This window comes from Odontomachus brunneus, unplaced genomic scaffold, assembly GCF_010583005.1.
Source record: "Odontomachus brunneus isolate Ranch 3 - 2012 unplaced genomic scaffold, Obru_v1 Obru_scaffold_042, whole genome shotgun sequence".
Lineage (NCBI taxonomy): Eukaryota > Metazoa > Arthropoda > Insecta > Hymenoptera > Formicidae > Odontomachus > Odontomachus brunneus.
The window spans coordinates 887595-911952 of NW_022639492.1; the positions used below are offsets into that span (position 1 = coordinate 887595).

General features: G+C 39.6%; 2 protein-coding genes across 8 annotated transcripts in view; one reads left to right on the top strand and one right to left on the bottom strand.

Annotated features, from left to right (window-relative positions):
- Positions 1–14541, bottom strand: part of LOC116844485 (cytosolic purine 5'-nucleotidase) — a 31197-nt gene extending 16656 nt beyond the window's left edge. The window contains exons 1-3 of one of the 5 annotated variants that reach the window (XM_032816040.1): positions 14225–14539; positions 8242–8363; positions 5022–5231 (exon numbers count right to left, since the gene is read on the bottom strand). In XM_032816040.1, the coding sequence (XP_032671931.1) occupies positions 5022–5231; positions 8242–8363; positions 14225–14503 (611 nt within the window). In that variant the 5' untranslated portion in view covers positions 14504–14539. Of the gene's footprint in view, positions 1–5021; positions 5232–5668; positions 5958–8241; positions 8364–10740; positions 10912–14224 lie in introns of those variants that run through there. The other 4 variants (XM_032816035.1, XM_032816034.1, XM_032816037.1 and 1 more) reach the window with 4 other exon arrangements.
- LOC116844486 (O-phosphoseryl-tRNA(Sec) selenium transferase) lies at positions 14318–24161 on the top strand. Of its 3 annotated transcripts, none has more exons than XM_032816043.1 (6): positions 14318–14445; positions 16209–16397; positions 17249–17522; positions 18425–18800; positions 18996–19492; positions 19775–24161. In XM_032816043.1, exons 2-6 carry the CDS (start codon positions 16284–16286, stop codon positions 20038–20040), a joined length of 1527 nt encoding a protein of 508 aa, XP_032671934.1. In that variant the 5' UTR covers positions 14318–14445; positions 16209–16283; the 3' UTR covers positions 20041–24161. The 3 variants fall into 3 exon arrangements, with proteins under 3 accessions (XP_032671934.1, XP_032671932.1, XP_032671933.1); XM_032816041.1 differs by lacking the exon at positions 14318–14445 and adding an exon at positions 14671–15862; XM_032816042.1 differs by lacking the exon at positions 14318–14445 and adding an exon at positions 14671–15248.
- The last annotated feature ends 197 nt before the right edge of the window (positions 24162–24358 follow it).

Sequence of the window (24358 nt, forward strand, 5' to 3'; positions counted from 1 at the left end):
TATATATATATATATATATATATATATATATATATATATATATATATATATATATATATTATTTTTGCTAATATATATATTATAATATATATATTAGCAAATCTTTTAGCTATCAAAACTAAATAATAACTTTGCTATGAAAGCAAGAAAATTTGCTCCTGCAGTTAATATTTTTAGTTGTCCATATATTAGCAAATCTTTTTTTGCCGTGCAGCCTTACGAGAATTAGCATGACTTGAAAAGTTTGCTATACATTTAGATTTTCTTCAAAAGAAAATAATGGTTTCTAGATAAACTCTTACTGACAACTTTCGGATCGATGTGTCATTGTGCAGCTTTCAAGGCTGGAACTGTATTCTATACACGTCTACTGACTATATATTACATATCTCTTACCTCAGAATGAATTGATATCACATGATCGATGTTATCTCTCATACTGAAGTCACTATTTTTATGTTAAATTCAATGATTATGTTAATTAAAAATTCTTTTAACAATTCAATTCGGGTGAAATTTCATCGATTCGATTCGAATTCGAAATTGAAATCTGAGAGTCGATTCGCTTCGACATTAAAAATCTTTGATTCGCACATCTGTAATAATAACTTTGCATGTATGTCATTACTCTACACAAAAAATATGCTTTGGCCCAGAGATAGCCATAATTTTAGTTGGACCAATCGTGTAGGTTACTTAATGTAGGTTCGTGATTCTTTTTCTCTCAGTGTAATTGGGACCGTCAAGAACCAGCTGCGACCAACTCCGTGCGACGATTACGCACAATGGAATAATAACTATCGGCGGCGACACAATGAAATTCTACAAAAGATAACGAGCGTTGCCGCATGACGAAAGGCCTCATTATCTAATAATATTATTGAGCGTTCTAATCTGTCGCGATTAGTCGCGCTTCTTCCCGCGTCGCTGAGCGCGCGACTCTCCGATCAGATTCCTACGTTGTTCGTGCGAATAATAGCCGATATTTGCGAGACTTACTCTTCGCAATTGCACACGTTAACGAGCGATTCATGGTATTATTGAACGCGAGAGAGCGACAGCAAAATTCAAAAAAAGAAAAGATCAAAGGGACATTCTGGCGTCATAAGAAATGAGTAATTAGTGTAAGCAATGCAAGCAAGTTTGAATTAGTAATGCAGAGACAATTATCGAATTATAGACAAAAATTTATAATAGGTGTTAATAGAAGACAGAAGTACACAAAAAATGTAAGAAAAAAGGAAAAAGAAATGAAGGGAAGAAGAAATGAAGAAAAAAGGTTTAGTCAGGAAATAAAATAAAGATATACGGAAGAAGGATGACACAAGGACTGATAGAACAGGTGCTGTGCAAGTAAAAAGATTGAAGTGCAAAAAATAAAAGGAAGGTTATGGGATATGAAAAACTTCTTCTTGATGATGTAAGCTGAAGGAGACATATAAGAAGTGAAGAAAAAGGCAGAGGGATAGAAGTACAGTATAGAATATTATAATATAGAATAATAATATAAATATAAAATAGGAAGAGAGGATTAATAAAACTAACAAAATATGGAAGAAAATTAAGGGAAAAGAGAATGAGAAGAGAAAATGAGGAGAGCAGTAAAGAAATCGAATAGAGAGAGGAAAGATGAAGGAATAGATGTGTGCAACTGAAAATAAATGGGTGAAATAGGAAAGTGTTAGACATAATAGATAGGAAGAAGTTGCGAATAGTGTGAAGAGATCAGATGAAAATTAAAATGGTTGTAAAATGAAGATTACAATGGCATTTAGGTAAGGAGAATGACATTGTAAAGTTAGTTAGAGAGAGGCAATGTAATTACGGGGATATATTAATAATTAATAGATAGAAATAGGAGTGAATAGACGTACGTAGTTAAGGAATATGATTGTAAACTAAATTCCTTTCTTGGCCATATAAGCTAAAGGAGAAGCAAAAATACTGATACTGAGTGACTCGACAGTCACTCCGCATTTTCGAGTGAAATTTCACTCCAAGAAACCTCGAAGGAAGCAAAACCCCCTTAACTCGCGTCGACGCGCTACGCAGGGAAGCAACAACTCGCGCAATTTAGCGCTGCAGAGCACTTATAATTGCAGAGTGCTGCGCTGAGGAAACACGGGAAGCTTGAGAAATTACAATTACGCTCCGCCGTAATTATCCCGCTGGGTGGAGCGGCGATGAACGGACACGGATCGCGTGGAAATACTTCACGAGATCGACAGGAACGCCGCGAGAGTGGATGATTGATCGCGAAATGACGCGGGTCCTTGCACGAGCACTGCAGTAGAGATGTGCGAATCAAAGATCTTTTATGTCGAATCGAATCGAATCTCAGATTTTAATTTCGAATTCGAGTAGAAACGAATCGGTGAAATTTCACCCGAATCGAATCGTTGAAAGAATTTTTAATTAACATAATCATTGAATTCAACATGAAAATAGTGACTTGAGAGAGATAACATTGATCATGTGATATCAATTCATTTTAAGGTAAGAGATATAGTCGGTAAACGTGTATGGAATACAGTTCCAGCCTTGAAAGCTGCGCAACGACACATATCGATCCGACAGTTGTCGGTAAGAGTTTCTCTAGAAGCCATTATTTTCTTTTAATATTTTTGAAGAAAATCTTAATGTATGAAAATGTAAACTTTTCAAGTCATGTTAATTCCCGTAGGGCTGGATGTCTTTAAGGGGACTAGAGGGTCAGATTGCCTGAAAATCGTGTTTTTCACAATTTTTTGTGACGAACTGAATGAATATGCGAAAGTGTTATTTTGACGTGTATTTATACAACATATAAAAAGAAGAAAAATATAATTTTAATAAACAAATATTCAATATAAGTGTATAGTACATGCAGTTAAAATATATTTCGGTTCTTTTTTTAAGGTTATCATTTTGCAGTAATATCTTGACTCTCGGTGGTTCAATTGAGCTGAATTTTAGGTAGAAGATTTCCGTAAGCTTATCATTATCGGGTGAACTGCTGACAAACTCGTGAAAATACTTAATTTTGAAATATTAATTTTTTTACTATAAAAGAACTGAAAATTTTAATAATATTCCATTAAGATATTTGCAATTTTGTTAATTTTTACTCAATTTCTATTATAGAAATAGAAATCGGCTTACCTGATAACGACAAGCTTACGGAAATTTTCTACCTAAAATTCAGCTTAATTAAACCACCGAGAGTCAAGATATTACTGCAAAATGAGGACCTTGAAAAGAAAAACGAAATATATTTTAACTGCATATGCCATATACTTATATTGAATATTTGATCACCAAAATTATATTTTTCTTCTTTTTACATGTTGTATAAATATACGTCAAAATAGCACTTTCGTATATTCATTCAGTTTATCATAAAAAATTGTGGAAAAACAAGTGCGATTTTCAGGCAATCTGACTTTTCAGTACCCTTAATAATACTTCGTTAATGCTGATGTATGCGATTCGTATTCGAAACTTTCCGATTCGAAATTTTCGAATTATACGGATTCGAAATTGAATCGAATCGAATTTCACTTGATTTAATTCGATTCGAATTCGAATAGTTTGCACATCTCTACACTAAAGGAAAAATTACCTTAAAATCAACAAATATTTCTTTGATGGATGCCATTAACATATTTACTTAAATCTAAATTCTCTTTATTTAAATCAAATATTGTTTACCTGATTTAAGTAAACAATATTTGGTTTAACCCTTCGTATACACATTTATTTTTTCAACCTTTGCATGTACAGTGGATGGTTGCCACCCACGGCAATTTTCAAACAGCTGTATTTTTTAAAATATTTATGCTAAAATTCTGAAAAAAATTTAATGTTTATAGAAAGTATTTACATACTTTCCGTATTAAAATTTAAGAAATTTTATATTACAAAAAATTATTATATTTCTGAAATCGATTTAAAAAAAAAGTGAATTTTTGTAAAAAAATTTGTAACTTGTAATTTTTATTATTTTCAAGTAAAAATTTAGCATTTTATTGTTGAAATGTTTATCTTTAAGAAAAAAATATCTCCTCTGGAAAAAAGTCATTTCTGGAAAAAGTATATTTATTTTGAATATCAAAGTTCCATTATTTTCACTTCAAACGACTGCCAGAAGCTAACTAACGCATATTTTGCTAGCAGAGTGAAATCAGAGCATAGTTAAGACCCCAAACTACAATTAGATGGCGACACTAGTCCCATTTATTACGGTACTTAGAAGATACAGAGCGCTGAATTTTAGTTATGGGTAGTAACCACGTATGTATACGAAGGGTTAAATAAAGAGAATTTAGATTTAAATAAATATGTTAATGGCATCCATCAAAGAAATATTTGTTGATTTTAAGGTAATTTTTCCCTCAGTGTAGACTGCAGATCATGTTGCAGTGAGCGTTGCATCGCCATTGGGGGACAATACATCGGCACGGGGGGCGCATTTATCCCCGGTTCATCCTCGGTGTCCCGGGATGCACACGAAAACCTATATTTGCCCGACGTAAAATCGATGCTGCGGCCGGCACTCAAATCTTTCGCTTCGTCGAGGAGAGGAGAGGAGAGGAGATTTGCGCCCGACGCGAATGAAATCGCGATAAAGCATGTCGGGGCCGACGGAGGCGCGAGAACCGCGACCATTCGCGGAACCGCGCCGTTCTTATCTCATTTTCTCTCCACGGGCGAATGCCGCGAATTGTATCGAGGTGCGGAGAAATCGCAAGAGAGGGACAATTCGCGCGAGAGCGAATTTTGTCGCGCGGCGGGTGCTTCTCGTACGAAGGACACCGCGCGCCCTTCCGTTCGCGTTCTCCCTTTAAGGGCCATGGCGCACAGAAGAAGCAAGTTAAGCAGTAAGACGTAAGCAGTGAGCAAACTGACCAATCACAGCCGTTGATTCTTGGACCGTAAGAAAAATCAGCGACTGTGATCGGTCAATTTGCTTACTGCATACGTTTTACTGCTTAAGTTTTTCTGCCTGCCATGGCCCTAAGCCTGCAAAAGCCTGGATTTACCTGTGCCCTAATTCGCGCTTATCAGTGCGGGCGCCGTGCATGCCCTCGTTGTAGCTGTCCAAGTCTTGCTCGCTACGATCGTTCCTGGTCAGTCCTACGTTAAGGCCGAGGATGGTTCGGTGAATCGATTCCTCGGGAAATATGTTCAAGTCATCCGGGAATCGCACTCTCGGCCCTGCACCGTCAAATATCGGGATATCGTCCTCGTTACTTGTTAAAAAAGGGTTCAGTGCGAAAGGAAAAGACGGGGGAAAAGGGAGAAGGAAAGAGCGTGGTGATATTCCGCGCGTTTTTCCGCGAGTTTCGTTTTTCCCTCGCGGCGGTTCTTACGAGCATAACGGGACGCCTTCGACGGAATGTGAGGATAAAACGTGAGCTAAAATTAGGTATAAAACTGTGCGTTACTGTCTCGGGGCCAAATTCTATAATTGGGATAAGCCGAAGGCGGCTTATAGCGAACCAGCGTCTGTCTCCGCGTTTGTGTGCGAAATGGACTTAACAGTTTCACGCACTGACAGCTCATCTAATTGCACCGAACCGTTCGGCTGTTCGGCTCCGAGGAAGCGACGAGAGAGGAAAAACGAAACGGCCACGCTGTTCTCGGGGATTGTTGGAGCAAGCGAGTCTTAAATAACAGAAACAATTACCAGTGCTGCTGCTCGCCGGCGTAATTATCACGTCGACGCTTCGGCGACTCATAGCGCGAATTAATGACGGTGCAGGTCGTTCACTTCCGCACAAGTTCGTTGCGAGTGTCCGTAGGAAGTTAGGTAGGTAGGTAGGTATGTAGGTAGACAGGCAGGCAGGCAGGCAGGCAGGTAGCTAGTCAAGAAAGTAGGCAGACAGGTGGATGAGTAGGTAGCTGGGTGGGTACGTGTGATCGCGCGCGTATCTTCTTCGAGCCGGCCGACGCGAGTGACAACGACGTAATGACGACGGGACGATTTTTCGAGTAAACAACGAGCGGACCCTCCTTGGCGAAAGCACGATAAGGACGCAGCGAAGCGGCCCCAGGGGTCATCGTTTGCGTGACGATAGCGATGAAGCAGGAAAGATAATCGCGACGCTCGCGTGATCGGATTCTCCGTTCCGTGGAGGAACGTGAGAGATTTCGTGGGTCGGGAGACAGACAGAGAGAGAGAGAGAGAAATAGAGATTAACATGTGCGGGGGAGTCGGAAATTGGTCACCATAATGCGTCTGACCGCATTATTTTGCGCCCTTGGCTGCCGCCTGATTGGGAGCTTCTTCCGATCATCGACGCGCACAATACACGACACTCAGCGTTTTGGCTCGGATACCGCGGAAATCCATGCCGTTCCAAACTTATGAGAGACGCCATAGAGACTTCTGAGACGTATTTGAGACGTCTCTTAGAAACCTTTAAATTCTGTATTAATAGTCGCTACCTAAAACTTGTCTCATGTGAGATAGTCAGATCTGAATTTAGAATTAAATGTGAGTTTTTCGGTTGTACTGCAACTTCAACGAATATAATGTCACGAATATCGTATTATTGGAAAACTCAGGTAAAATTTGAAATTCCGGTCTGAGTAGTTGATATGAAACAAATGCCAGATAAGAACCATTAATGTGGGCCTAATGTTTTAATGTATTAATAGTCGTTATTTGGAACATGTCTCATATACTCAGATTCGAGTTCAGAGTTCGATCTGCGAAGAGTTTTCAGTCATACAAATCATACAAATTAATAAAATTATATTATATAAATTAAGGGAAATAAACACTGTGACGGCCGAAAAAAATAGCTCTTCTTACCGAATTTTTGTGACATCCATAAAGCAGGTAGATAAATAAATCTTTTTGCATTGAATTAGTCGTCTTTTAAATTGTTGAAAAATATTTTTCCATTTGATGAAATACATTTTTATTTTGGTATAAAATATACTCTGCACCTGAAGTTCTTAACAGTCATCTGAAATAAAAAAACCCAAGATTTTCTTAAAATATATGAATGTAGTTTCAGTTAAGTGTACGGATTTTTTTTACGATTAACATTTCCCCCCCCCCCCCAAAAAAACGGTACTTTTTTAACGATTTTCGGACATTAAACGTGCGCTACTTTGCAAATAATTAAAATATTAAAATTTTCATACGCTTAGCTGAAACTACATTCATATATTTTTAAAAAATCTTGGGTTTTCAGATGACTTTTAAGGACTCCAGGTGCAAGGCCGATGGAGCTTGCAGAGCCTACTGCAGACACATTTTATAGCAAAATAAAAATATATTTCATCAAATAGAAAAATATTTTTCAACAGTTCAAAAGATGACTAATTTAATGCAAAAACATTTATTTATCTACTCGCTTTATGGGCGTCACAAACAATTCGCTAAACAGAGCTGTTTCTTTCGGCGATCACAGTGTTTATCTCCCTTAAATCGCACATACGATTTATACGGCATTATATTTATATAATCACGAGTCAACTGAGGAACTTACATCTAATTCTGAATTCCTGAATATCTAACTTGATAAACAAGTTTGAAATAACGACTATTAATACGAATCTGAGACGTTTTGGACGTTCGCGTTGGCTAGGAACGGACCCATCCACTTATCGATCTTGTATCGCGTCTAATTACTGTCACTTCAAGAAATGCCTCCATGACGCAATCGCGTCCCCGAGTTCGCCTTTTCGAGCAAGCTTCACGTTCGAGAAATGTGCATAAAGAGAGAAAGATAAACGACGCAATATGAGAAAAACGAAGCGAGTAACCCCGGCGATTGATTAAGCACAAAGTATCCGACCGATTAGGTACAAAGTATAACGTGCAACGTAAACGGCAGCAGCGGAGGCGAACTGTAAAACGACAAAAGAAACTCACACACGCATTTGCAAGTTGCGAACGTGTGTGTTCAAGTGCGTGCTCTGAGGCGTGCTGCGAAGCGTCTCGCTCCGACTCTGCTGGAGTTTTTCCAGCTTCGCGCTGTACATTGCGAAATAACGACGCGCGTGTGTATGTGTGTGTACACTAAAAATATCGTCTGTGCTATTTCCGAGATACACGGTATTTCGGATCGAAGTGTGCGGTGATCTCTTCGCATTACAATCTCAAAATATGGGACGTATTTGCGGGCGCACGCGATGACGCAGAAATGCGTATCTTTCGCCGTGGTATCGTGCCGTTTTTAGCGATACTGCGGCTCCGATAAGCCTGTGAAAAGTGCGCGATAACGAAGGATCGACGACACTGACCTTTGGCTGGCCTGCCGGTACCACTTTTTGTTGCCACTCGGGTCGTTATCGTGCTGCGGCGTGTTGGGCCCCGTATTTTCCTGGTCCCCGTGCGCGTTGCAATTCTCAAGCTCCATGATCAGCTGTAAATGCAAAGACAGTTACGTGGTGGAATCGTGATCGCGCTCGCGGTGATTCACTTTGCGCGCAACAAACGCCACGTGGACAACGTCGACCGTGAACAAGATTTACGACCGCAGACGCGACATACGCGATGAAAGACAAAAGCGCGGGTCGACGACGAATACGCCAAAAGATTAGACTCGAACACGTCAAAAGGCCAAACGTGGGGGAAGGGGGGAGGGAGGAATTTGCCAAGAGTCGCAGTGCGAGAAAAGAATATTTCTCAGCCCGGGTAACTGAAGGACCAGACTGAAAACTCGCTGACGCGAAAAATAATGTCTCTCTTACTGTGACTGAAAACATTTGTTTGAACGTTCAGCTGCGCTAAAACTCGGTTGTTGAATTTACTGAAAGAGGCAATCGGCAGAAATCTCCCGCAGGAATCTTCCTGCTGTTACAACCGAGTTTTTCTTCTGATCCCGAAGTAACAGAAAATTCAGTTACACTAACAGAGTTCCCAGGCACAGAGAATTCAAAAAGAATTCAAACAAAATTCAGTCGTATGTCACCAATTCTGAATTCATTTTCAGATGCAAGAAGAATTCTTCAAAGTTTATTTCAGTGAAAAGAATTCTTTTTGCATCTAAAAATTAACTCAGAATTGGTGGCATACGACTGAATTTTTTTTTTATTCTTTTTGAATTCTCTGTGCTATCTAGGTTGTTTTTTACGTACATAAAAAAATTTTCAATTCGAACAACTGAATGGAGGTCAGACGAAAAATTCGCTGATGAAAAATAATATCTCTGTTTGAGAGACCGAGAACATTCGTCTGAACGTTCAGCTATATTAAAACTCGATTGTTGATCCAGACGGCACAGATCTCCAGCACAGAAAATATCCTGGGAACGTTCTCAGAAAATCTTTAGAATGTGGAGATCTGCGCTGTTTAAGGAGTTTACTGAGAGCAGTTGGCAGAAATTATCCGCAGGAATCTTTCTACTGTTACAACCGAGTTTTTGATCTGATCCCGAAGTAACAGGAAATTCAGTTACATTAATGCCCGTTTTTACCAATGTTGATTAAACCTTAATACGAATTTATGCAATTCTAAGCAAATATACGAGTAAGGGCCGATTTTTCAATAGCAGTTTAAATTTGGATTCAAGTTTAAACTCTATTCTAACAATGCGTTTGTTTTGTTTAAACAGAGTTTGAGTTGAAATCTAAGTTTAAACTATCATTGAGAAACCGGTCTTAATTCATAAAATCGTAGTCATAGCTTATGAATAAAACAAAAGAAAATCGTAGATATTTACGAATTATCATATGACGCATAGAATTGCAGATCTACTCATAAGTTCTTACGAGTTTACGAAAACAAGTTACGAGTTTTACGATTTTGTCTAGAATTGCAGTATTAAACTCTACTCACACGACTTAAACGTAGCTTAAGTTTCAAACGACATAAAAAAAAATGAACAGAGTTGTTTTCCCAAATAGTACAGAGAATTAAAAAAGAATTCAGTCATATGTCACCAATTCTGAGTTCATTTTTAGGCGCAAAAGAATTCTTTTCATTGAACTGAACTCTGAAGAATTCTTTTTGCATCTGAGAATGAACTAAGAATTGGTGACACACGACTGGATTCTTTTTAAATTCTCTGTGCTATCTGGGTTTCTTTCCCGTGCAGGATTCGTCCGACAGATATTTTATCGAACGCGAAAACCGCAGTTCCGCGTGTGAAAAATCATTTTTCATGTAAAATATCTCAAGTGAAGTTACTACTGCAATTACGTGCACTTTGTGCACGCAGCTTTTGTCCCGCAAACGGAACACCGGCCATTAACAGGTTACAGTGTATTTCGCAAGACAGAGGCATTCAAATCGTATTCGGCGGGAGCGAGAAACCAGCGAATCGCAGTCCGCAGATCAGTAGTGAAGTTTTTCGCCGGAGATCATTTCGGCCGATCTCTCTCTCTCTCTCTCTCTCTCTCTCTCTCTCTCTCTCTCTCTCTCTCTCCCTCTCTCTCTCTGTTCTCGGTTATTCTCTCGGGACAGTCGGTTTGGAAAGTCAATAAGCGGTCACAAGAGAGGGACGATGCACTAACGATCGCGGACATTAACAACCATTTTTGTCGGCGGTAAGAAGCGGAAGATCGGTCGCGTCGATCGCGTCGATCGCGTCGAGCAACCGCACTGGATGGTGTATCGCCATTCAAATCGTCGCTCGCGCGTGTTATTGTTTACACGGAAAGGTGTGCGGAAGATAAGACGGCGGGCGAGATAAACAGAGTTTGTTTGTCGCGCTCGACCGACAAGTTGTGCCGTGAGTCGAGACGAGTCGACCGCGAGAACGGCAGGGAAGGGCGTCGTTGTTTTTTTCACGTCATTACCTGCTCGCTGTAGTTGCGTGTCGCGTGTTTTCAGACGTAGGACGCGGTGGCACTCGCTCGCAAAGCCACTGGAGACACCACGAGCTGTCATCTGAGTGTCGGCAAGCCGCTCCACGCCCTCACGCGATGCAGATTCACTGCGTACTGCTGCATATATAGCCGGGTCAATCGGCCGAACTGTGCGCCGACCTCGGCGCAGGTGTGCCAATCGATCGCTCGCGCGCGCGCGAGAACCGACCCTCGAATTCTCTCTCGACGCGCGACAATCGATCGACGCGACTCGATCGAGGAAATCGTCGCGCGATAATAAGGACGACTCGTCTCGATAATAAGGGCCGTAGAGATCCTGTAATAAGAGATCGGACACCATATGTCAACGTTTTGATTGGCTGCGCCATGTTTGGCTCCCTGCTTCCGGTTAGGATCATCAGCTGAAAATGGGCGCGTTCAGCGGAAAAAGCGCTCAGTGAGCAATCAGCGATTATTGGTTCTTACTGTTAGATTCCTAAATCTAAACCAATTACATTGACGAATTACTCAACTGTTGTGCAACTGTTGAGTTCGCTGAACGCACCCAATGACAACACAAGCAATGGTCTGTACTTTTCAGCTGCACTGGCTGCACTGCTGAACTGGTGCAATAAGCTAAAGCCCGGTATTCATAGTCGTGTCTTATTTCAAGTAATATCTTAGGCCGGTATTCATAGTCCGATCTTATATTTAAGATCATCTTAAGTACTGTCTTAAGATGTCATCAACCAATCATAGGGCTGTATTCGCATCTTAAGACATTATTTAAGACGGTCTTGAAATAAGGTGCGACTATAAATACCGGCCTTAATATCTTAAGATGCAAATATCTGTGATTGGTTGATGACATTTTAAGAAAGTACTTAAAGCCAGCAGCACACGATGCTTGTTTTCATGCTGGATTGCTTGCTGGATGGAAATTCTCTATTCTGATTGGTCCGTCTTCAGAAATGCACCAATCAGAACAGAGTATTTCCATCCAGCAAGCAATCCAGCAAGAAAACAAACATCGTGTGCCGCTGGCTTAAAATGATCTTAAATATAAGATCGGACTATGAATACCGGCCAAAGTGAGATAAATATACTTCCGGTTTGGACCCAGGCTAGTATCCATAGTCCGATCTTATATTTAAGATCATCTTAAGTACTGGCTTAAGATGTCATGAACCAATCACAAAGCCGTATTCGCATCTTAAGACATTACTTAAGACGGTCTTAAAATAAGATTCGACTATGAATACCGGCCCCAAACATGGCGAATCTAGTATCTACAGGCGACGATGTCCGATCTCTTATCCCAGTTCCACAATCTTCAGTTAACTTAACTGGCTGGTTATTCCATTGGCCTTGACCAATCGCATTTGACATTAAGAAGAGTTAATCAGAATGAACCAATCACTATTGGGACTTAACCGGTAGTTAAAATTAAACGAATGTTGTGGAACGTGGCCTTAAAGGATCTCTAGGTTATCGCGCACAGAGATGCCCTCTGAGCGTTGATTCTGAATCTTTTCGCGTGAAACGATTTTGGCCACATTCCGTTTCACGTATATGCGCCTATTTACGTATAGTTTGTTAAGGCTGGTTTATGATGGCATTGATCTGTTAACTTATGCCGGAATCGTCAAAAATTGACCAATCACAATCGATTATTCTTCTATAATTCGATTATGATTGGTCAATTTTTTACGGTTCTGGCATAAGTTAACGAATTATGGCCATCATAAACCAACCTTTACATATATTGTTTATTGCAATTACATATTGCAACATATATTGTAAATGCAATTCTGATACACTTTTCACTCTTGCTTGGAATCAAGTGTAAAAAGTGTATCAAAATTGCAATTACACTCGTAACACGAACAGAACTCATGACGTCATTTTTAGAACCTCTAAAGAATTAATGTGCACTAAGTGTGAAAGTGTAAAAAGTTCAATTAATGCAAATAAACTTATTGGATATTAGCTATTTTCAGATGGCTCACATCTTCAAAGGATGTCCTAAAAATATTCTGATGACATCCCTCCGTCTTAAAAGCGTCTTCAGAATGTATTTTGGAAAATTTGTATTGTATGAGGTGCACTAGTGTGCAACGGGCATTAGGTGTAAAAGTGTAAATAGTACAAGCAACTCAACAAACCTATAATTGCATTGTAAACGATTCTTTAAGTCATAAACAATTGACAATCTATTCCAAGAATAATCGACTGTGATTGGTCAATTGCTTACAGCAAGGTTGTGAACCTGTGGAAAGTAAAATTTTATCAATAGGAAAATTGATCAATTCTTTTTGAAACGTAAGAAAAACCACCGACTGTGGCTGGATTCATGTGGCAGTGAATTCATTCACTGTTAAAATTTTGCTGCTACGTTTTTCTGTGTGCTTCCGGCCTAAGCAAACTGACTAATTACAGTCGACTAACAACTCCAATCGAATATGCTATAACCTATTGCGTATAGTAATTCAGAAGTTTAAGAACAGACCTAATGAACGCTTGTTAGTCAATTGTGTATCTCAAAACGGAGTGAAAATTACAAGTGAGCAAATTCCCTAGGCATTGACCAATAAAGTTACAAATATTCTAGTAAATTTAAATTTGTTTACTTTTGTAATTTTCATTCCATTTCGAGATACACAATCGATTCCCCAGTTGCCATGGAATGTTCGCGATCCAAGTGACCTCAACAGATGTTACAGTAAACTCCTCACGATGGCGACACTGCGCGCGCCGCGAGTAAACGCGCGTAAATGCGAACAATGGGCGCGTTCAGCGGAAAAAGCGCTCAGTGAGCAATCAGCGATTATTGGTTCTTACTGTTAAATCCCTAAATCTAGACCAATTACATTGGCGAATTGCTCAACAGTTGCACAACAGTTGAGCAATTCATCAATGTAATTGGTCTAGATTTAGAGATCTAACAGTAAGCTGGTTGCTCACCGAACGCTTTTTCCGCTGAACGCACTCAATGATGGCGAATTTGACGTTTCGCTCGCGACGTGGAATGAGCTCCCCTTTCGAAATTACCGACTGCGGTTACGACTTTTCGCCCACATTATTTTCGTATTTTTGGCAATGCCTAATCGAGCACGATCACTACAAAAATATGACCACTCAAAGAAAATATACGAGAAGAATAGAGATACGCGTCGCGTTTTTAACAAAATTCGAACTGTAACATTGTTCAACTCTTGTTAGATTTATTGAGTTAAGTGGAAAAGTATGCGCGCAAAGTTGCTCTCCAATGTGTCCGCAAACATCGAAGTATTATCAAGTGTTACGTGATTAATGGCTTTAAGGAAAGGTTAATTAAAGAATGACGCGTCTATCTCGTTCTCTCTGTCTCTCTCAGATTCACTCAAGACCTGGTGTGCGAGAGAGCAGAGAGACGAGCTGTAGAGGAAGATCAGGCGATGTGGCGTGACACATGATTAAACAATAAATAATGCACCTGTCGAATAGCCGAGGCGCGGACAAGGCGCGGAGCACTGCGACCCGTGAAAACGGCGTCGTCGTCGGCTGCGGCGGAGGCGGCGGTGACAGCGGCGACGGCGGTTACAGCGGTGGACGAGTTCGTCCGTAGCGCCGTTCGGTCGTAGCGCGAGCCGTCGGTTCGTTGTCGGCGGAGCGCCGAGATCCGCGGAGTGGTAATAGCGAGAGGAGTAGGAGGAGGTAAAAGCCTTTGCCTGGCGACTTTTGCGAATCTCCACGCGTACACGCCGCTCATCATCGTGCCCGCGCTCTCGTCGGCACGTCGACGGAGACGACGATCGCGGCGACTCCTGCGAGAACGAACGAACGAACGCACGCACGTAGCTGTGCGCGTCGTGCCCTCGCCGTGGCCGTGCCGAGGAGCAATTGCGTCGTTCATCAGTATTGCGTAAAATTAATCCTATTTGGGTGACCTCGCGGGGCTCTCGCTCGCTCGCTCTCTCGCGACATAACCTACAAAGCGTCGCGCGACACTGCGCCGCCGCGCCGCGCATCTCTCGCTCGCGGCTACATGACGGAGCATTTCCTTCTTATCTTTTCTGATATCCGCGAACGAACAAACGAACGAACGAATGCATAGGCTTTCCGCGGTGAAGTCCGCCGCGAGGATGGCACGTAGATACGCGCGGCGAACGACATATCGTGCGGTGCGCGGGCCTGCACAGTGAGAGAAGAGAGAGATAGAGAGAGAGAGAGAGAAAGAAAGAGAAGGAACGCGCAGAGTGGGGGCAGCAGCGGCGGCGGCGGCGATCGCGCCGCTCCGTGCCGCGTCGTGTCGTGTCGTGGCCCAACCCACTTTTGACGTGTGGCCGCTCTGAGGTCTGACAGGTCCCTGAACCATGTACCCGCGGTGATACGAGTCGCGCATCTCCTCGAGCAGAGTACTCGTCCAACGGCCGGAGCGTCCACTCCGCTCCGACGAACGAGCGTGTCGTCGCGCGCGTGTTGCGTCGCGTCGCCCTTCGCCGCTGCGTCTCAAATGGGTATGGAATTTTACGCGACGACGATCCGAGAGCCATAGCGCGTGGACATAACCTTTAAAAGTCGCGACACGGCCGAGTTGTGTCACTCTTTCTCACTTCGTTAGCGTCGCTCGCTCGCTCGCTCGTTCGTTCATTCATCCGTTCGTTCGACGCGGCGATGTCAAGAACCGTGATTACTTCGTCGGCCTTCCGTTGTTGAGTTTCGCCTCGCGAAAACGATAATCCGTCTCTCTGAGCGACTGTTCGGGCCCGGAAACATCCGCATCCGCCTGCCTTCTTCATATTTTATTATTGTGCATCGTGATTCGTTCATTTGTGTCGCTGCGTTCTCGCCTTATTTTTAAGTTACATGCACTACGTGTTCGTCGTACTGTACCTGACGATGTTCAGTTTGATTCTGTTCTGTATACTTCTGTTCTCGCGCGACGTCATATCGAGGATACAGTCTGTTTTGTATCTTTGAGTTCTCGTCGCCGTTTTCGATTCAAATAAATTCTCTTTTTCACGCAAACGAACTTTGTGTTTTTATTTCGCGCACTTTGATGCAACACTCGCGCGTGCCGTACCCACTATTTTTCCTTACATATCAATTCTGCACAGACAAACTTGCACTTGTAAGTATGCATTGAGATGATTTCCCGTTACATTCACTCTCTTGACATTATTCCCTTCCAATTCTGTCATAATGCAACTTTGCTGTGAAATCAAATATTTCTTTTCTAGTCGACCAATCCCAAATTAGTTAATGCTCACATTCAACTCATCAAGTGTTCTGTACATACAGCTTTACAAATTATTTATAAATTAAATCACCAATCAGAAGATATCTGCAGACTCATTAAACTCTACATTATGAAACTGACTGTCGCATTGATGCCGATCAACCTGGCCTTTAGTTTTTCACGTAGATCCTCTAGCTAAGTCTCAGGTAATAACTGCATAGTAATCGTTCTTTGTTAGTTGTCAAAGCGATGGTGTACTAAGAGTTCGACATTTGTGGACTGATTAATTGAGAAAATTCTCCAAGTTGAGAAAATGAATAATCAAGCGTTCAGTCTGGCGGAGAGGCTTATACCCTCCACCTATGTGCAACAAGGTCTAAACGCCAAGAAATCTCGTGAGAATCTCATACGACACTTTATTGAACATGTAAGTGGCACCCAGTTGATGCACCTATGATATCCCAGCACCTATGATAATGAGCAGAAGCTCTCAAATCATTGCCATCTTTAAGATATCCTTAAATGTTCTTTAAGAAATGTCTTGAAGACATTTCTTAGACACTTAAGGATATCTGTCTTGAAGACATTTCTTAAAGAACTCTTAAAGATATCTTAAAGTTGATGCATCTATGATATCCCAGTGAGCAGAAGCTTTCAAATCGTTGCCATCTTTAAGATGGCATCTTTAAGATATCCTTAAGTGTTCTTTAAGTAGTCTTCAAGATATTTCTTAAAGAACTCTTAAAGATATCTTAAAGTTGATACATCTATAATATCCCAGTGAGCAGCTCTCAAATCGTTGCATTAGCCATTTTTAAGATATCCTTAAGTGTTCTTTAAGTAGTCTTCAAGATATTTCTTAAAGAACTCTTAAAGATATCTTAAAGTTGATACATCTATAATATCCCAGTGAGCAGCTCTCAAATCGTTGCATTAGCCATTTTTAAGATATCCTTAAGTGTTCTTTAAGTAGTCTTCAAGATATTTCTTTAAGTAGTCTTCAAGATATTTCTTTAAGTAGTCTTCAAGATATTTCTTAAAGAACTCTTAAAGATATCTTAAAGTTGATACATCTATAATATCCCAGTGACCAGCTCTCAAATCGATGCATTAGCCATCTTTAAGATATCCTTAAGTGTCCTTTAAGAAATGTCTTCAAGAACTCTTAAAGATATCTTAAAGATGGCTAATGCGTCGATTTGAGAGCTTCTGTTCACTGGGTATGCATATATAAAATATATATATATATACATTCCACAACATTCAATTTTCCAACAGCGAAAATGGCCAGAGGAAGGTTGGGACGACGCGACGATAGAAGCGTTTCTGTCAGACCTCTCGCAAATGGACAGCAATAACTTTCCCTCAAACTGCAGCGTCGGTGAACGCGAGGCGAGAATCGTGTCGAATATCGTCGCCAGACGACACTTTCGTATGGGCCACGGCATAGGGAGATCTGGCGATCTCGAGGAAGTGCAACCCAAGGCTGCTGGTAGCAGTTTAATGTATAAATTAACTAACTCGCTAGTGCTCGAAGTCATACGATATATGGGTAAGGAGCATGAACTCGATGTCAGTTACAACTGAAAATTAACTTAACATAATGTAAAGTAATTGAAAGATCGGTTTTAGCAATTATAAAATATCTGTTGAGGAGACCAGATTTCCAAAAAAATTACATATAGACATGTGAAAAATAATTTAAGACCTTTTACATTGTCTATCTTTTTTTAATGATGTCAGAAGCAAGAAAATGTATGCTAAAAATTCTTGCAAAATATGTTAAAAATGTAAAGAATATGAAATTATTTGGACGAGTTGTCAGTTATAGCTGAGAATTAACATAATGTAAAATAATTGAGAGATCAGTTTAGCAATTACAAAATATCTGTTGAGGAGACCAGATTTCCAGAAAATTACACATAAACATGTGAAAAATATTTTAAGGCTCCTGGCCTCTCGCATTGTCTATCTCTTTTTAATGAAACTCTCTAATGAGATCTCTTTTCAGAAGCGAGAAAATGCATGCTAAAAATTCTTGCAAAATATGCTAAAAAATATATATCCATAAAGTAATATTTGCAATCGATTAAACGAGTTTGTAAGATGTTCCGTGCATTCCCCTTTCGTTCTAACAATTAATAATTTGTTATAAGTTAACGCAATATGCAATTCATCTCCTTAATCTATTTCTTCGCCTATTTCTATTCATGTTAATTTACAATAAATTATTGATTGTTAGAGCAAAAGGGAGTGCACGGAATATCTTATAAATTTATTTAATCGATTGCAAGCGTTACTTTATGGATATATATATATTTTTTTTTTAACATATTTTGCAAGAATTTTTAGCATGCATTTTCTCGCTTCTGACGTCATTAAAAAGAGATAGACAATGCGAGAGGCCAGGAGCCTTAACAACAAAATTTAACACAAAAATGTCTTGAATTGCAGGAGTAAAGAGCATAGCGGGTTGCTTCTTGTCGCCAATGGCTACGGGGATGAGCCTAGTTCTGTGTATGTTAACGCTTAAGCAAGACAGACCACGGGCGAAATACGTTCTATGGCCTAGAATTGACCAAAAGTCTAGCTTCAAATCTATAATCACAGCGGGATTAGAGCCCGTCGTCATCGAAATGCAAATAATAGGGGACGAATTGAAGACCGACATGCAGAGACTCGAGGCTCAAATGGCGGCCTTGGGTGAGAGCGTCGCTTGCGTACTCACAACGACCAGTTGCTTCGCGCCCAGGGCGTGCGACTCCGTGGACACGATCGCGGCTCTTTGTACTCAATATAACATACCGCATCTGGTGAACAATGCGTATGGGTAAGTAGAAGAATCTACGATTGTTCCACTCGCATCCGCGAAAATCGATATCTTGCTGTCGGAACGACCGGTGCCGCTCTTTAATTCGTAATGCGAGCGACAGGGGAGACATCGGTCGCTGCGACTTCGAGATATTGATAAGATATATTCTGGTTGAAAGTTATTACTAAATATATTGCACTATACTGCTAAAAGCTTGCAGAGTACAAGATGTATGCACCTCATACAAGAAGCATCGAGGAAGGGTCGCGTAGACGCCTTCGTTCAGAGCACGGACAAGAACTTTCTAGTTCCAGTGGGCGGTGCTATCATAGGTTCCTTCGATAAGAATCTGTTGGATCGCATATCGAAGATGTATCCCGGACGCGCGAGCGCGAGCTCCGTCATGGACGTGATGATCACGCTGTTGAGTCTTGGAATGGCAGGGTACAAACAATTGATTGCTCAACGTAAGGAAATGTATTCTTATTTGAAAGAGGAGCTGGGGAAATTGGCCACCAGACACGGCGAGAGACTGCTGGATACCAAGGGGAATCCGATATCCATGGCTATGACTCTCCAATGTCTGAGTCATCAGCACGACAACAAGCAAGTTACTATGCTAGGATCAATGCTATTTCTCCGTAACGTTAGTGGTACTAGAGTAATAACGACTACAGATTCTAAGCACATCGTTTCACATAAGTTTGAAGGTACATACCATAAAGCATGATTTAATGATACATTGAGAATACCTATGTATTATTGATAACTTGATATCTCTCTGGCGTACGTCACACGTGCGCGCAAATATGTGTGAGCGTGCTGCATTATTTTCATTCATTTCCTTTTATCCGAGTTCAATACTTTATCGAAGTTTAACAGAATCAATTTCAAACTACATACTCCTTTTTCTCTCTCTTTCTCTCTCTCTCTCTCTCTCTCTCTCTCTCTCTCTCTCTCTCTCTCTCTCTCTATCTCTTGATCCTCAACAGGTTGGGGAGCACACAACAGCAATTACAGAGTTCCATATCTGACTGCTGCGGCAGCATTAGGCATGAAGAGATCCGACGTAGACGCGTTCATACAAAGATTGGATAAAGCTTTAACGAAAGTGAGGAGGCGTTCAGCACCGGTGACGCCCACCGCTTCTCTCGCCGGCTCCAGCATTAATGGAGACGCGGGTGGTACCGGTGGACCAGGAGAATCCAGCACAGCTTCAACCAGCCGCGCGAGTAGCAAAGACAGCCTGAGAAAATGAACCGTAATCAACGCAACTGGCCAGTCCAATCAGCACATTAATATCAATTTGTAAGTAATTTATCACTTGCAAATTGTTATCTGCAGCATATTTCTGGGAAATGCAATTTGACGAGGAGTTTGTTTACAATCGTTATCGTGTTACGTGTTTGAGTTGACAGGAATTACAAAATTCAAAGCAGTGAATGAAACTTTTCATTTATTTTTCAAGTTATATAATACACACTTCTTCAGGACTAATAGAAAAACATTCCTCTTAAACAAGATAATACAGTGACACTTGTTGTAAAACGACAGTGTCGGCAATGTATTGTCTTGTTTTGAAAGAGATCGTAAAATTTACATGCATTTCACAGACATATGCTAGATCCAAATGTGCTGATTCGTCTGTCCTCTTGCGTTGAGATATTGTCAATTCAAACCATATACCAAGGAATGGTAAGTTCAGACATTAAAGAGAGTGATCATCTCAAAGTTAACATTTGAAAACGAAGAAAAGGAAGCATGAAGCATTAGAATTCTCATGGGTCTCTTTTAAAATATTTAAGTGATAAGCGCTGGCCGCAGATATGGTTGTTAAGTTTGTTCTTTGTTGAAATGTATACGCTATTATTTATAAAAAAAATAGGGAGTGTTAAATTCTTATACTTCTCATCTTCTTGCTTTCTAATATAGTTTGGTATAAATGAATACGAGGAGACATATTAGCTAAAGTATCATGAATTGTACATAAATATGTACTTGCTTTGTATATTGTAGATTTCCTTTCTAAACGAGCGACTAAAATCTTTTACAATTACGTCGATATACGCAGCAGTATCTAACACTCTGATTTGATGACTATATTTGCCGTGCTACTCTGCTAAAAGCTATTGTATTTTTTAGGGCATTTATATAATTATATAATTACTTATTCTGTCATATATTGGCTTCAAATCTCTATTTGAACACTGCACATGGGACGTATTTTTCCCTTCTTTTTCTTCAATTTAAACGGCAAGTTTACGATAATTAAGTAAAAATATATATTATATGTAAAAAAAATGAAGCTCTATAGTAAAATATCGACACGAACACACTATTAGGAAAGTATGTCAAAATTTAGATACAACGCAATGACACAACGTGATATACGAGAATGTTACATTGGATTTGCAAGAAGACTAATATTTTTGTGTATATAAGCGTCATATGTTGATTTTTATTTACAACAATTAGAACAACATCACATTGCCATTTTGTTTTAAAAAAATACGGATGATGTTATCTTGAATTATATTATCGTATAATAAGGAAAACACACACTGTGTATCTCTCTAAGCTAAATATTTTATGTAAATATTAATATTATTTTTTCAAAACATTTAGCACGCAACTTTTGAGCAAATAACATCGTAATACCGAACACAGATTTATATACACAGATATACACACGCCATACGCGACTACGAACAGTCACACACGCAATTTATACATGAGTACGGAAAAAAGTATGTTTATACGTTTATATATCTGAATAGGTATATACACAGATATTCATACTTGCACCCCATTCATTGCGTATGAGGGACAGTTGATTTGAAATCTCACACAATCTAGAAAGAATGTTATATCAAAGTTATATTTATAAATATTTAATAGATGTAAAAAGAGAGAGACAAACCACAATAAGCAAATTATATTAGCGCTGTTAAAACTCTATTGTGAGATTGTATAATTTACAATGCCTACTGTTAATACAATTTTTCATTAGACAGAAGCATTATTTACTTGCGTTACTCACTTGTCGGGGCTTGGATTTTGCGATATAACATCCTATGTTCGACATCGATATTAGAATATTAGTCGATATCTGGCGAAATTTGATAACAGAACACGACGACTTTTTATAAGTCACCGGCAAGTTCTACGAAATATATTATTATTATTACGAGCAGAAAATGCAGTGGTATATACGAATTAGCGTTTAATTAAATGCTTAGTTGGTAGTTTATTAGGACGGCAGTGCTGATCAACATTATAAAACTCCTAGCGTACTAATTATACGTAATTATAGAGATTCATATCTTTCAATTTTAATTGACGATCGCTGTAATTTTAGTAGATTGACGATCCTTTCGTATACGTGCATATATATCACTTTATTTTCTTTTCTAAAATTTATCGATGCTACAATCTGCAGGATTTCCTCGGATCTTTGATATAAAACATCTTTTTACTTATATAGATTCTTTGACTAATTCGAAGAAGAAGTCGATTCTCCACGTATTAATCAAAGTGTATATAAAAGGTGGCTCGATAAGTCTGAGGCGGTCCTGTACGTATTATAGCACTCGTGCTTTCAGACACAAGACGAAATATTATACAATCGTATTACGTATCTCAGCCTTAAGTCGGAGTTGTGTGTCATTAACTGTTTATTTATCTCAGAGAAGAAATATTACATACAGAAGAAAAATCTAAGACGTAGTAAGAGGTTGCAAAACTATTGCTATAAGGAGATTCTCGTATATGATGCTATAATAGGAACTGTATTGACGTTATAATATTATTTAATAAAGAAGAAATTATATGTATATACATATATATACATAATATACATATATACAGAGCGACTTATATATCAGGCATTGTGATATCTCGATGTGTTCAGGCCGTTACGTCAAGAGAGAGAGAGAGAGAGAGAGAGAGAGAGAGAGAGAGAGAGAGAGAGAGAATATTTGACACGAAAAATTGCATATTATTTCGACCTGTTCAGTGATTATGTCAATGAGTTTGCATTATATTTAATATATTTACTTACTAATAACCATGCGAATTTGGCCGCTAAACGGAGCAATAATTAATAATGTAAAATATTTCCGAAGGGTTATACTTTTCATTCTGCAACGAGACGAGGTGTTAGAAATTTTCTTATTAAAGAGCAATAGACAAATCACCCCTATATACGTATACATATGTATACATGTATATATACGTATACATATATGTAATAATAGTGATATATTCTAGAATAACGTACGATCTTATGATTCTCGTACTCGTAACATTCCTATGTAAATAAAAAAAAGAGGTCTTTATCTTGTTCACCTCCATTCTCCCAGCTGGATTTTGTAAAGCGAAGGCCAGCTTGACGAACATCTCGCGCGCGCCTTTCACGCATACAACGACACTTATGGACCTAATTTTAATCCCCCCTCGGCCCAGTCCTTCCTCACCGTTGAGTTTCGAACACTGAGCGCGCTTTGACTGCAATTGATTGTCTTTTATAACGATAAATAATATTCTAACAGACAGGCAAAGAGAGCGAATGCGTTTGACTCGGGGTTGTACCTATGTTCTCGCACGAGGATAATGTATAATTTATATAAGGAATAATATAAACAGAAAAAGCCTCACCGAATCACCGTATTATTAAGTTTAACAGTCGGTACGTACTAAAATGCGCAGCAATTAAGGCTTTATGGAATACGCAATATATAAGGCGTGAAAGGAGAGATAATCACATTTCACACGTAACTCTGTCCGAAAAAAAGAGTTTGATTTTTTAATTTTAATATATATATATATGTGTCAATAAACACACGCACGCCACACATACACACATATGTGTACACATCTCTAAATACACACCTCGCTGACACACACATTGTATATACGCAGTTGTTTTAACGAATTTTTTAATGAACGCATTCGAGACTCGCATTATACGTAAGAGCAAAATTTCAAGCACGTAAATTAAGCACCATTATTGCATCATGCTATCAAATAGCGCAGCATCCTCTCGATCGCGGACAATTTATTATTTGTAAGCCGACGATCTCTTTAGGCATTATTTGACGAAAACTTGAATAGCGACACCGAGCGAAAAGAACAAAACCAAGCGAAAAATGTACAGAATAATTCGAGTATGACGGGCAAACGAATGGATATCACATCTCCGTGTGTTTCTAGGTAAATGTTTTCGTTTGATAATTCAAGATAAAAGAAGATACGTGACACGTGATACATGCAGAATATTAATCAAACAATTAGAGTATGTAAACAGCGTAATGTACAAGTTCTTCCCCGAATATGATTATTGTGTAACAGTTAATGCTTTATTTGTAATATATGCAACTATTGGATAAATAAATATAAAAACTGTTAAGCAACGCTCCTTTTCTCGGCTTGATACGATGGATTTTCTGTTGCGTGTGCGCTTACTCTGTCAGCCGTTTATTGAACTCTGATGATGTGTATTAAAGTGTCAATGTCGTGCTGACAGCGCATTTGAAATATCGCGACAGACCCGGGGCCGTATTCCTAACGCGTATTCG